Genomic DNA, 14,790 nt, shown 5'->3' with positions numbered 1-14,790 from the left:
GTTTGTTTGAAGAGCATTATCAATATTCAACTGTTGCTGTTTATGCAACTCTCCTAACCTTTCGCTCACCTCTTCCTCAAACCCTTTATTGGCTTTATCTGTCTCTTTCAATCCTCCTTCACCTTCTATTTCCTTAAACAATTTCTCTTGGTCCTCAAAAGTTAAAACAAATCTTTCATCATGTTCATCATCAAGCTCATCATGTTCTTTCTCCCCTTTAGCCGGCTGCTTCTCTTGTAGATTCTGCTCATCCACATCCATAGGATCAACCCGTTCTTGTTCAGGCACTTGCGAGTGTTTCTCAAGTCAAGCAGATTGCTTTCTTTTCTTTTTCTCAACCTTCCTTCGTGCCAATTGTATGATAGGTTGTTGATCCTCCTGATCAGAATCAGACTCAATATTATGAATGGTCACCCTTTCAGTAGTAGGAGTCATTACAGGTGCAATCTTTGGTATTAATGGGGGTGACGTTACTGTTGTTGTAGACACCGACGCTGTTATAGTAATTGTAGTAGTTGACAATGTAAAAATAGGAGCTTGTGTCGTTGTAGTAGGTGGAGGTTGAGTCGATGTTGTTGTGTCAGGAGGAGCTTGAGTTGATGTAGACTTTCCTTCATCAGGCTTTCCTTGCTCATCTTTCTCCATGGCGCCTTCTCCTGGCATTTGCCCAATAGCAACCATAACGGGATGTATTTCTCTCTATGGCACAGCGCCTAATCCCTCCCTTATTCCAATATCTGTTGCTTTCTTTAACAACTCAACTTTTTTGCATTTGTTTCTTTACTTGTTCCATAAGCTCTTTTGTGTTTGGCAAAGGTCCCACAACTTCATTAGGTTCTGTAGATGTGTTCTTTCTAGAACCAGACCTCGTTCTTCGATCGTATTCCTTGTGTACCTTTGACTGAGGATTATCAGTGGCTGATTCTTTATGTTTTCCCTTTGAGACACTAGGCCTAATCCTCAGACTTAGGTATTGTTTAGTTCTTTTTACAACATTTTGTGTTATTTAATCTATATGTACTTCTTCTTGTCCCGACCATCTTACCGGGGAAAGGGGCTTCTTATCAATTCTTTGCTCTTTGTATGTTGGGTCTAATAGCTCACCATCATCCCTCGATTCTTTAGGAAGATTTGTCTTTATTTCAAAATCTCTTATTTGTGGTACTGTGAGCCGATAATAACTCTTCTCCCTAACTTCAAAACTGTCCTGAAGGTTAGCCCAAAAGTCTTCCAACTTAGGTAATGTCCATCATATGCTTTTGACATCATTTGCTTCAATTTACCATATGGATCATAGTATTCTCAAGCATAATTAAATTCTTTCAAATGTAAGTCTTGTAACTCTTGCTCAGCTGCCTTAGCGACTTGAAATTTTGAACAAGAAAAATAACCAATTGTTACGGAAAAATCAACACCTTTTTTGTGCTTTGAAGATAATAATGATTGCAATCCGACCATTTGCCTGACATACTCCAAAAGTATCACGTTGTTATTACAATACCTGGGCAACAACATGGGATTTTTTGTAGAACGTTGATTCTGGAGGAACCAACATCCCCATTCCTTTATTACTGCCATTGCCTCTGGGCTTATTCTATAACCTTCATCGCCTGTGAACTTTATGATAATAGGGAAGAGGAAGGCATCATTTATGCTCTTAAAATGTGCATTTGCCTTGCTTAGAGGGAGTTGAGTGTAATACTCCCATACCTTTTTCTGCCCTACTTCATCCCCAAGTTGACCTTCTGTTTGTAGTCCCAGAAACTTACCTGCCCGATTAGCTACCCAGATAACATAAGAAGTAAAGAAGAACTTCTTCGTTTAATGCACATCGATCAATTGATTATGTATGTCATCTGATAATATTTGGCCCCGGTCATAATATTGTTTCCCAATCAAAATAGTGGTCATAAACTGGAACATCCATGGGTGAAAAATGTCGGTAATCTGGTTTACCGAAGATCTTGCTCAACATGATTATCAAGTCTCGTTGTGGCTCTATGAAATCAGATCTTAGAATATCACTTGCCTTTAAACCTGTCTTTCTCTCTTCTTCCAGCCAATGTTCATTCATATGTCTCTTACAGGAAGCTGTATCCTTATCCCAAACCTCTGCAACCTCCTCCTCAGTAGTCAACAACACTTCATCACTAGAAGGAATACCAAATACCAAACGTAGCATGTCTGCTGATAAATCTATCACTGTTCAGCCTTTGTCATCTACACATTTCCTGGTGTCCGCATCATAGAATTGTGCAATAGTCATAATGAACTCTGGGGCTTGTAAAGATTGTGGAAAAATTGTTGCCTCCACTAGCCTTGACCTCTTGATCCTCCTATAAAGAGCATCCAACCTTGGTTTGTCCAACTGTGTTCTAATATCTTCCAACTCTATATGACCTACTTCAATATTAGTTACCCATTTGATCTGATCTTCCAATTTAGAAGCATAAGTCTGGCCCTGGTAGTGGTACTTCATTGTTATAGGTAGCTTATCTAGATTTTTAACCTTCTTGCTGGATGTTGGGTCCATTTAATTACTCTAATCTGCAAGAAAGAACCAAAAATTAGCTTATCATATAGTCAAAACATCAATTTTATCACCCACTTCAGGACTCTGGGGTTCCGGGATTCCGAGGTGGAAAACCCCTTTAAAGACAACTAACTTCAGAACTCCGAGGTTAGGATAAGATAAAACCACAAAGCCTGGAACTCCGGGGTTCGCGGGTTTCGAGGTTAAGTGGTTAGAACGGTTCGCAGGTCTTCGACGTTCCAAAGTTCCGGGGTGGACTTAGTTGAAGGTCAACAAAGGGTGGTCTGGAACTCCGCAGTTCCGAGATGAAAAAGTGGCTTAAGGGAAGAACTTCGGAATCCCAGGGATCCAGAGTTCCGAGGTTGTTTCGGGCAAAATAAGGGACCCCAGAATCCTAAGCCTAAGGCACGCGAAAAAAAACACAAACACGCAAAAAGAAAAAAAAAGAAAATCTAAACTATGAAAACACACTCGGGAAGAAATCCACCAACCTGGCGGAAGAAAACACACAAAACTCAGCAACACGGAGGCACGAACTCAGGAGGTCATAGTTGAGAAACTGGAAAGCTTGAATGCACAAATGAACTTTGAAAAGTTCATTTTCCCTATTTATACCTTCCCAAGGCTGTCCGTACAATCGCCTTAAACACAATCTCTGGAGTCCGGGGACCCAGACTTCCGAGATGACAGACAAAAAAAGCACGAACACACCTTGGGAGTCCGGGGTTCCTGGGTGTGGCTCAACATCAAACAGGGCACCTCGGGATTCCGGAGTTCCGAGGTGAAACATGAAACAACTTTGGGATTTCGCGATTTCGGAGTTTCGAAGTTCACAAACAAACAGGCGACAAAACACGAAGAACTCGGGGTTCCGGGATTCCGAGACTTCAACGAAAAGAACAAGGCAAGACCTTGGGATCTCAGAATCTTGAGATTCCGAAGTCTAGACAAAAGACAGGAAACAAAAATCCCACCTCGGAACTCCGAAACTCCGGGGTTCCGAGGTAGAACTCAAAACAAAGAAAAGGACACCTTGGAACTCTGGGGTTCGGGGTTCTGAAGTGCAAAAAGCAAAAACTAAGAAAAGCAAAACTACAATAAGAAAAGGAAAGGGGACCCATATTTTCAAGACAAGGAAAATGATGGGGTTAGATATGCAAGGCATAACTGACTGAACCCTTCATGAGGGTAGCAAACTAAAGAAAAGCAAAACTACAATAAGAAAAGGAAAGGGGACCCATATTTTCAAGACAAGGAAAATGATGGGGTTAGAAATGCAAGGTATAACTGACTGAACCCTTCATGAGGGTAGCAAACTAAAGAAAGATCAATTACCATTTAGCCATTTGAGCCTGGTGTTTAGAACCTACACAGACTAGCTGGTCACACACTATAGGTACCTCCTAACTAGCACGACTCTCTGGCTAGTGGTGCATCTGGTTCATGTGAATTGACGGTCCCATGCTAACTACAACGCCACCTTGGCCAAGGATTCTTAATACAAGCATGATAATGTGCTGTTAGTGCTCACCACCCTTACTCGGCTTAGCATATTGGAGTACTACTGACTCTCTAATTCATTAAGCAATATGGTTCAACTAACCAAGACAAACCCCACTGGTTCAACATTCACAAGATAACTGACAAAACAATTATTAATGAACTTCACGGTATTTCGATTTAACAATCAACTTACTACTGGCTACAAGGTATAACTTAACCTCTGTGACAATCAGACTATACAATGGACATGCATTATCAATTTAAAAAGACAAAATGTTGAGGATTCAAATAAACAGAAGATATATTAACACCGCTCCTTTGATTTACTTTCTTTACCCACTGAATATAGAGCTGATATTTGAAACAAAAGAATCATTTCACCCATTTTTCTTATTTAAGGTGGTTTACATTCCAACATATTGAATCCATATCTTAGATATAGTCTAGCTATCGAATAATAGTATCTGATGAGTTTCTATTCATTAAATTGACATTCCAACATATTGAATCCATATCTTAGATATAGTCTAGCTATCGAATAATAGTATTTGATGAGTTTCTATTCATTAAATTGAATATCAAGTCCCTGATAGTCTGATCTGCGGTACCATGGAAAGGGTACGTGTTGACGTTTTTTTATGACTACCTCGAACACATAGTAAAGTTACCAACGATCACCTTACTCTCTCTTGAACAAAATTAGTCTGTATGCTAAGATTGCACGAAAAGTTCAAACGGCTAACTCCAAGGTTCCTTCAATGCGTGGACGTGACTCAGTTGATTGATGGGTTTGCTGTTAACCCAAGGGGCCTTGCGTATTCATTTGAAGAGGGTAACGAACTTGTGCGAGTTCAAGGATTTCTATGTGAATGATTTGCAATGAAAGCCCTATTTTTTGGATTTAAGAGATGCGAAAAAGTAAATGAGGAAAGGTTTAGAGGACTAAGCTAAGGCTAATCTAATCCTATGAACACGGAGACGAGACTACTTATGCAAAATCTAACCACGCTTCACTTCGCCAACAATGCACAACTACATGAGGGCGGTGCAATCTTCAAAGGATGTGTTAAAGATTTTCAAATCATCAGTAGAAACCATCAAATTGAACAATCTCTACTGATAATCAAAGTTAAACATACACAAATAACGAAGGCTCAGGCTAACTTTGCATAGTATGCAACAATCAACTGCACACCAAAAGTATGAGCATGAATCTTGCAACAAGCAATCCTATCAAATCCAGTTCATCTAACAACATAAAGCAAAATCTATTCTAATTGAAGAGAGCGAGACCATGCAGATTACTAAAATAGAACAAGAATACACCATCAAAATCGAACAATGTATTAAGTTGGCTACTTCAACAATCTTGATGAAACAATCTTAGACAGTAACTTCTCCTCCTTCACAAATGAGGGGGTCACCCCTTTATATAGGCTCCTGGCATTGACTACATGCAAACCCTAAAGATTCCCCACTCATGATGCAACAAGGTGGGAATCGGCTATTAATGCCCACTAAGCCCATATACAATTATTCTAAAAGCCCCAAAATGGCATCCATTAGTGCATTAAATGCATCCCATTACATCAAGCATGCCCAAAATACAATAAACATTCCCATGCAAGAAATAAATGCCCATCATTCCCCCTGCGACGGCTACATGCGTAGAGAATCTGTCATAGAATCATTAATAGGGCGGCTGCATGCAAGAAGATTCCTCATGCATTGAACATGCATTGACCAGGCCACCACTAAGTTAAAAAATATTCTAGCAGTAAATATGCCGCCACTATTCAGCCAAGAGATTCTCGTCCAAGAATGGATGACCATTATCCCGTTCATTTATTGCATATGCAATGAATTTACTGATGACGGATTCCATCTCTTCGATGGAGACACTTGGCACATTTTCAATATCGAATTCCATCAAGGCAATTTCTTCCTCGTTCTTGGAAAAGAAACCTTCCTATTCTATCATGATTTCCCGTGTCTTCTTCATTATACTGGAAAATGAAGAAACATTTGCAAAATGTTCCTTAGGGGAATGAACCTACGAAGAACTCGTGTAACTGAGATTTCAGGGAGTTCACTGTTACTCCACTATCATTGAGCTTCCTTGCGAACAGTGCTTCAATTGCATTGATGATTTCTTCCTGCACCTTTCTGATCGAATCCTTCAAAGTTAAAGACTCCACGCTGAATTTATCAAAGGTGTTCTTTCCTGAGCAAACGACACAGAACCACCGGGGAAAGTCATAAACCTCGTTCTCTTGAATTACTTTCCCATCAATTAGAATTTGCCTTGGAATCTTTGTCAGAGCCTTGAGCCGCGGAATGGTTAAGTCTTGGTATATGTGAACATCTTCCCACAATCCTTCCGCTGTCTCCAGTCTGTTCAAGAAGGCTACGAACTTTGAATGAAGCTGAGCCAAGTCCTTGATGAATTTTCTTGCTTCAGTGTAAACATCTTCTATCCATTCCTTGGAATTCTGTGCCATTACTCTAATTACCTCCACATCATCAACAACTTCCTTAGGAAGGGAAGGAGGAGGAATGAATGAAGGACTTGCCTCCCCGAGTGGCCTTTTAAAACTTTTGATGTACTCGTATAGATCTATATTTTCTTCCCTCAGCCTCTTACATTTCGCCTTTGTCTTCAACGTCTTTTCCTTCATGGCTAAGGAAGATTTTTCGAAGTTTGCGATTAGTTGTCCCGTGGAAGCAGGACCAAGATCAATCTGTTTGATAACATAATCTTCCTGCCTGATTTCTTTCCTGTCCTTATCCACTACAGGCTCAACACTGTGCAGGGTTCGGGATCCAGACTCATCCCTCTCAACTTTAGAAAATTTTCGAGGAACCTTCCTTTCTGCTAGCTGATCCATCTTCTTCAACAACTCTTCTAATTCTCGAGCTGGATCAATTTCCTTTTCTAGTTCTTTCCTCATCCCTTCTATCAACCAATCTGGAGCGGGAATGGAGTGACTATGGATTTCCATGTGCTCTTGCTCCTGTGATTCTTCTTCCATTTCGCCAAGGATGGCTTCCACGAAGCTATCCTGACGAGTCTCTTCCTGGTGTGGAGAACTTTCTTGTCTTTGACTTCTTGGCTGATTGGGTCTGCGTGAAGCACTAATGCTGAGTATATCTGGTGCTGGAGTATTACCTGGAGGTGGATCTGCTGGATGTGCAAACATCTCTACCTCATGTACACTGGAAGAACTTGCCTGTGACTGCACCCTTTCTATCCTTGCTCTCTTTCGCGGAGGTTCTTTCTGTCGCACCCCTGGCTGAACTCCCTGTGGAACTTCCTGCTGGATATCTTTCTTCCTTGCCATCCTTGGTCTCTTTGGGGCACTTTTCCCTTTATCAATCCGGACTTCTCCTTCTGCTTGGGCCTGTGAAGATCCTTCTGTTGTTTCACTATGGGAATCTAGACTTCCCATTAGCTGATATGTCAAATGAACATTTCCTTCCACCAACTTCCTTATCTGCCGATCAACCCAATGCTTAGTGAATTTCAACACCGGTCTAGCCAGGACATTCAAATCATCAATTTTGGGCTCCGACCAGTTTGGCAACTGAATGGGCTAATCTTTCACTTTCTCAAATTTAGGTTGCATTCAATCCAAATCCTCTTTCACTTGATCCGACACCTGGTAAATTTCACTTATCCTGATGGTGTCAAGGGGTAGTCTAGAATACATTTTCCTCTGAACTTCAAGGTCATACTCGGCACTTGCCCAATAATCTTCTAAATCAAATTTGTGTATGAATTTCACGCCAACAACCTTCCTGATTTGGCGGTAAGGATCATACTGAGCCTTGGATGTATAAAATGGAAGTCAATAGAATGCCAACTCCTTCGTTGCACTCTCAGCCGCTTCCAAACCTGGGCACATTCCCATGAAATCGCCTAGGACAACTGGGAATTCAATAGACTGCTATGGGCTGATCTTTCACTTTCTCAAATTTAGGTTGCATTAAATCCAAATCCTCTTTCGCTTGATCCGACACGTGGTAAATTTCACTTATCCTGATGGTGTCAAGGGGTAGTCTAGAATACATTTTCCTCCGAACTTCAAGGTCATACTCGGCACTTGCCCAATAATCTTCCAAGTCAAATTTGTGTATGAATTTCACGCCAACAACCTTCCTGATTTGGCGGTAAGGATCATACTGAGCCTTGGATGTATAAAATGGAAGTTGATAGAATGCCAACTCCTTCGTTGCACTCTCAGCCGCTTCCAAACCTGGGCACATTCCCATGAAATCGCTTAGGACAACTGGGAATTCAATAGACTGCTTCTTCTTCTTCTGTAATTGATCATAGGTTGTGTTGATGTGTTTTTTATGCACATAACAATACAGAATAAATTACCAAAGTAATTTACCCTCTCTTGAACAAAATCACCTCAGATGCTAAGGATGAGATCAACTAATGTGATTCCAAGGTTTCTACATGTCAGGTCTTGACGAGTGGGTAAGTTCAGTGGTTGATGTGAATTGCTGTGTTTCACTTTGGGGACTTACGCAAATGTTTGGATTATCATGAATGATGCGAAATAGGTGTGCTGACAACTTAAGATTTATCAATAAGGCTTTGGATTTACTTCTTACTAAAAAAGGGGGAAAAAGAATAGGGTTCAGGAAATCTATTCTAATCCTAGGAATGTAGGAAATGGTGAATGGATTTAGTGGAATCAAACCAGGCAAGGTCTCACAATTAGGTATTGACACAAGCTTAGTGCAATCATCTAAGGTATACTTAATGATTTTCAAACTATTACCATCAAACGAAGACACCATCCAAGTTGATGCATGTCAACGGACGCGTAATAGTTGAAGTTATGCTTACTCAAACTCCAGTTGACCACACAAGGTGCACTTACCAGCAGAAAGAGGCTAGTGGTATGGATTAAGGATTCCACACAAATATACTCAACAAATCTTCCATTCAATCTAACATATATGAAAATAAATTCTAATCTAAATTCTAATCTAACTTGGAGGAATTGAGAACCATGAATGCAAATACAACACTTGAAGAGCAAAATCACCAACAATTGAACAATGATTAGGATTCAAATAGCTGTAGCATATACCAACAATTCTACAAAACTCTCTCTTACAAATGAGAGACAAAGGGGCATATATAGAGTCTCTTACAAAATGGATGGCCCATATTGATCTGAGATCAACGGCCGAGATCATGCCAACAAAACCCTAGAATTGCCCTAATTAGGGTTACATCAAAAATGGTGCCACCAACATATGGCCCAATAGAAAGATCCCTAGTCATCATATAAAGAATCTTCTAGAAGATTCCTCCCTGCATCTCTCTCTCTCCTAGCATACTCCAAGAATCTAGCCAAAACTGAATCTAACTCCTCCATGGAAACGCTAGGCAAGGTATCCTGCTGTAAATCAATCACATCCAATGAATCCGAGCAAGCATTCAAAGTGTTCTCCCATTCAGGTATGAGCTTCTGCGAATTATGAACATGAATCAACAAAGAGACCAAGTCATCTATCTGACTCTTCTGCAAAGGGTCCAATTGGCAAAAATACATAAATTTTATCTTGTCTCTTAATTCAGCTAAGTGTAAACCACTAGCGTCACTAACATCAACACCCAATAATTCCTCAATCGAGGCAAGGATTTTCATCTGAATGTCCCCGAATTAATCCTTCCATCTCCATACAACTCGATTGGGCGTTCTCATAAGCTGATTTCTTCAAAGCTAGTGCACAATACCAGCCATGGAAATTATATATGTCTCCACTGTGTACAATGTTCTCGCTGACCAAAATGGAATTAGGAACCTTCTTCAATGCCAAGAGGCGTGGAATAGTCTTCTCTTGGATAGGCCGGAATTCTTCCCAAACTCCCTCCAAATACTGGATTCTGAATACAAGCATTGTTGTCTTATCATATGCTTGGACAAACTGAGTAAGGAAATCATCTACTTGCCTTCTTGTGCTTTCAATCCACTTTTCCACCTCGGAGTGTGTACCTCTCGCTACCTCGCAGTGTGAATGTATTCCATGGTCAACTGCAATAGGGGAAATAAGGGTGGGATCCCCACGCCTTGTCCCTGCAATATACTCTCTGAGTCTAATATTTTCTTCTTTGTACCTTTCATTCTCCGCAATCGCTGTGTCTAACTTGGCATTGATTGCTTGGAGGTTGTCACCAATCTCCTAAAATTCCTGCCTTGCGGATGGACGACCAAGGGCAACTGAAGTGATCTAGAAATCCATGGGAGTAGCAGTGTCCACTGTCACGCCGGCTCTAGGAACAGCAATTTGCGCAATCAGCATTCCTGTCTCATCTCTAGCTATGTGCGACAAAATCTCCGCTCTCTTGAGCTCTTTCTCCTTAGCACTCCTAGCTAGGTAGTCATCAATATCCTCAATAGGTTGTACTTCTATCATTTGTTTTCTTTTTTCCATACTCTTCCTCAACCATTCAGGAATAGCGGTCATCTCCATACCATCATCAAGACATATTTCTTGATCAAGGTCCTTCAGTGCCGAGATAACTTCATCATTATCATCAGGATTATTCCTGGTCCAATCATATACATCATTTCCCAAACTAACTTCCAAAAGGACAGTAGGGGATCCCGGCTGGTCATCATTCTCATTAGGAGGTGCAGATGTTGCTGTGGCATGAAATTCCTGAGTATTCTCTGGTAGTATCACTGTGTTGGAACACTGCTGAGTCTCCTTATTCTGTTCTGTTACTTCAATCACTTCGATTGATGAGACACTGGGAGGGGGTGAAGGAATGATAGTCTTCTGTTTCTTCTTCACATCCTCAATCTTCTTCTCTCTAGCCTTGACTTCTCCATGCATGTTCTTCCTTCTTTTGGGAGCTTGACTCTCTTCGTCTGCATGAATCTTGACATCACTGACAGTCCTCTGATTATCCTCGGAAGTAGACTCTTCCGTCTTCATCCTCTCATAAGTGAAGGGAACACCCATGTCAACTAATCTGTTCATCTGCATATCTACCCATGTGCGGGAGAAATTCAAGACTTCTCTCATCAATATATTCAGATCAGTCTCCTCTGACTCTGACCAATTTGGCAATAGGATTGCCTTCTTCATTTCATTCTCATAATGTGGGTGTGTATGATCTTTATCATCTAATACCTGATCAGGGATAAGGAAAAGTCCACACTTCCTCATGAAATCCACTGACATTCTGGACCACATTCTTCTCTTTACTGCTTGTTCATCCATTAAGTTAGCCCAATAATCTTCTATGTCAACCTTGTGAGTGAACTTCTCTCCTTTGATCCTTCCGACCACCTTGTCTGGATCAAATCTTTCTCTTTTCTTGTAGGTAGCAAATCTGTAGAATGCAATCTCCTCACCTGCAGTGCTGGCAGCTATGGCGGATTGGCAGACCTTTGACGTCTTCCCAACTGAAATAGGGAATGTCATTCCTGCCCTGTGCTTTTCTCTCTGGATAACATCGAACTCTAGAAACTGTCTTACCACTTCCAACAATATCATTCTGTCAGTAGGATACCTAGGAAGTCTGTAGGGTTCAGATTGAAACCCATGAATCCTGAGGTATGTGAAAGTGGGAAACTGTATATACCACGATCCATATTTCTCTATTAACTCTGTTGCCTCCTTGGACAATCTTCTGTGGATTCCGCCCTGCAGCATCCGTGTGATGTACATAGTGAATGCATCATTCACTCTTTTATAGTCTTCAATTCTGTGCATACTCAACTGGGGGTAGCATTCATAACTCTTAAACTGTCCTTGCCCATTCCCGACTTCACCTTTGCATATTAATCCTCTGTATGAAACAAACCGTGCAAGTAGGTACACCAGGTAAGAAGTCATGGCGAATGACTTGGACCTCTCTACATTCCTTAACTGAAAATCCAGATTGTCGCTTATGATCTTAGACCAATTCACTAGTGTCCCTTTAAGACAATCCTGGATGAAGTAGAACATCCATCCATGAAATATTGCTCCCTGCGGCATTCCCATCACTTTGTTGAGTAGGAATATCAAATCACTATATTCCTCCTTAAAATCTACGCACATAAGTGTCTTGGGAGCCTTGGAATGATGATTTCTAGGTTCAATCATCCATTCTTTATTAATTAAACTCTTGCATACACCCATCTTCTTTGTGTATCTGTCTACATAATCTTCCTTGGTCGTCACATCCTTCATGTCTGTACTGCGTGGAATTCCGAATACCTCAGCAATGGCATCCTCAGCAAGGTAGGCGATGACAACACCCTTCGAACTCTTGATCATTCTTGTGAGCGGATCGTAACATCGTGCACACTCCAGGATCAACTCACTGCACTGTATGGATTGTGGAAACCCAGCGGCATGGAAAATGCCACTCTTCATAATATTCGCATATGCTGGAGAAGGAACTTGATCTCTGGATCCGAACATCCGACGCTGCATCTGGTCGAAGTCCAGGAAATGCATGTTGGTATCAGTGATCTCCCTCCATCTGGATGAAATCTTGAACTCTGGATAAAATCCAATCTCCAACGTCTTCAGCAGCTCTTTCCTTTTCTTGTATCTTGACTTCGACATCGCACCTGTACGAAACTGGAAGTTAGTCCTAGGATAAAAATAAATACTTGTAATAAAATTGCTGACTTTCTAGAGATTTAGCTAGTTTAGAGCATGAAGTCAGGAAAATAATCCATACACTTGGTAAATTTTAGCAATTACGTTCAATGTGTGACAACACTAAGGCATGGAAGCCTTCCATAAAAATTCATTTATACCTCCTTACGCTTAGAAAATATGCAAGCAAAGAATGCAAAGGAGTATACCGGATTGATGATGACTTAGGAAAGGTGTGGAAGGTTGTGTTTTCACACAATGAATGTTTGAAGACACCTTCCGCAGTCAACAATGGAGGTCAAAATCTGAAGCAAACCTCAGATTTGAAGCGAATCAGCGAGCTGGAAATGATGACAGCTAACAAACATGCATGAAAAATCCACCAAAATGTGGCCTCCAAGCAAAATCCAAATTTTCCCAAGTCTAGCGCTAAAATGGAAATCTGAAAATTGATGCCAATGGTAGCTCGGATCTGCAATAATGGAGGATGGCAATAATCTGGAAAAATCGCCCAAGTTGGGATTGAAAACCCCAAACACAAAAATTTGCCTTAGCAAAAAATCGAAATTTTCAAAATTCTGAAAATTGTTGTTAATGGCAGCAATCTGCAGAAATGAAGGTCTGAACAGCAAGCAACAATGGTGGAGGAAAAATCGCCCAAGGTGTCCAAACACAAATTCGCCAACTTTCACCAAAAATTGCTAAATTTGGAAAAAATCGCCAAACTTAGCAAAATCGAAAATCTGAAACTGGTCTTTAATGGCAGCCAAGAGGAATAAATCAGCAAGCTGGAAAAAATGGAGGAAAATAAATCCTCAATCCCACACTTCACAAAAATGCCTTGCTAAAAAAATTCGCCCAACTTAAAAAAATCGCTCTCATGGAGACACCTGGCAGAAATAATAATAAAATAATGCTGAAGTTCCTCTCATATACTTGCTTTCAGGTCCAACTTTCACCACACAAGCAATGTGGGATAAAAAAACACTTGTATAAATACTTGCTTGGTGAAACCCTAACTTGCTTCTAGAAGATTCAAACATTTAATAATTATTGCAAGTTACTAAATTTGCTTTTAAATTTTAAATAATCATTTAATAATTATTTAAAAGCAATCAAAATGGGGCTTTTATTTAAAATATTGCAATTTAAATCCAAAATAAAGCCTCCAGGGGAAAATCGCTATAGGTTGGGATTAAAAAATCCCTTCAAAAAACGCTTAAGTGTCAAAATTTGCCCCATAGGGGAAATTCGACCCATGCTTGGATAAAAATCCATGCTCAAAATCATCAAAATGCACATAAATCACCCTCCAGGGGAAAATCGATAGGAGTTTGGACAAAAATCCACACTCAAAAATCACTTAACTTGAAAAAATACCTCCCTGGTGGAAATTCGACCTCAGTCTGGACAAAAATTCGGACTCAAAACTCTTCATAATGTTCCCAGTGGAAAATCGATCTCTGTCTGGACAAAAATCCGGACAAAAATGCTCAGGGGAAAATCGATCCCTGTCTGGACAAAAATCTAGACAAAAATCCTAACTTAGTTGTCACAAAAATCCTGGTGGAAAAACGACCTAGGCATGGAATTATCCTTGCACTCCAATCCGCACTCCCAGGGGAAATTCGATGGGTGTCTGGATAAATCCTGACACTTAGCCAAATTTTAGCATTCCCAGGGGAAAATCGCTCCAGGTGTGGATAAACAGTGGGGCAAATTAGTGGCCAGTATGGATTCCAGGGGAAACCCATGTGTAGTATGGATTTTGAGTGGGGGAATGGGTTGGGTAGTCTGGAATGTGAGGGGAAACTCACCTCTAGCATGGATTTTGACCCTTTAACCCTTGGAATATGGATTTCCCTTAGGATTTTAACATTTTAACCACTCAATAACCCTTGGAATATGTATTTCCCTTAGGATTTTAACATTTTAACCACTCAAAATTACTCAGCGACTTTAAATTTAACTGGACTTAGACTAATTTTCCAAAAATATGAGCGAAACGCTAGGAAAATGTTGGAATAAAGTGCGAAACCAACTTAAATATTACCTTAGGAGCGAGAAAACAACTCCAAAAGGTTTGTGAATATCTCAGCACTTTAAAATTATTGATGCGCATGTTT

At 40.5% G+C, this 14,790-nt stretch overlaps 1 protein-coding gene across 1 annotated transcript; it reads right to left on the bottom strand.

The window, feature by feature from the left end:
* Window positions 1-306: 306 nt before the first annotated feature.
* On the bottom strand, window positions 307-681 carry LOC131875294 (uncharacterized). Its single transcript, XM_059219376.1, has one exon. It carries the CDS (start codon window positions 679-681, stop codon window positions 307-309), a length of 375 nt encoding a protein of 124 aa, XP_059075359.1.
* Window positions 682-14,790: the final 14,109 nt, after the last annotated feature.

The sequence above is a fragment of the Cryptomeria japonica genome, chromosome 4 (genome assembly GCF_030272615.1).
Source record: "Cryptomeria japonica chromosome 4, Sugi_1.0, whole genome shotgun sequence".
Lineage (NCBI taxonomy): Eukaryota > Viridiplantae > Streptophyta > Pinopsida > Cupressales > Cupressaceae > Cryptomeria > Cryptomeria japonica.
The sequence above is the reverse complement of the archived record's forward strand: the minus strand, read 5'-3'. Positions and strand labels throughout refer to the sequence as shown.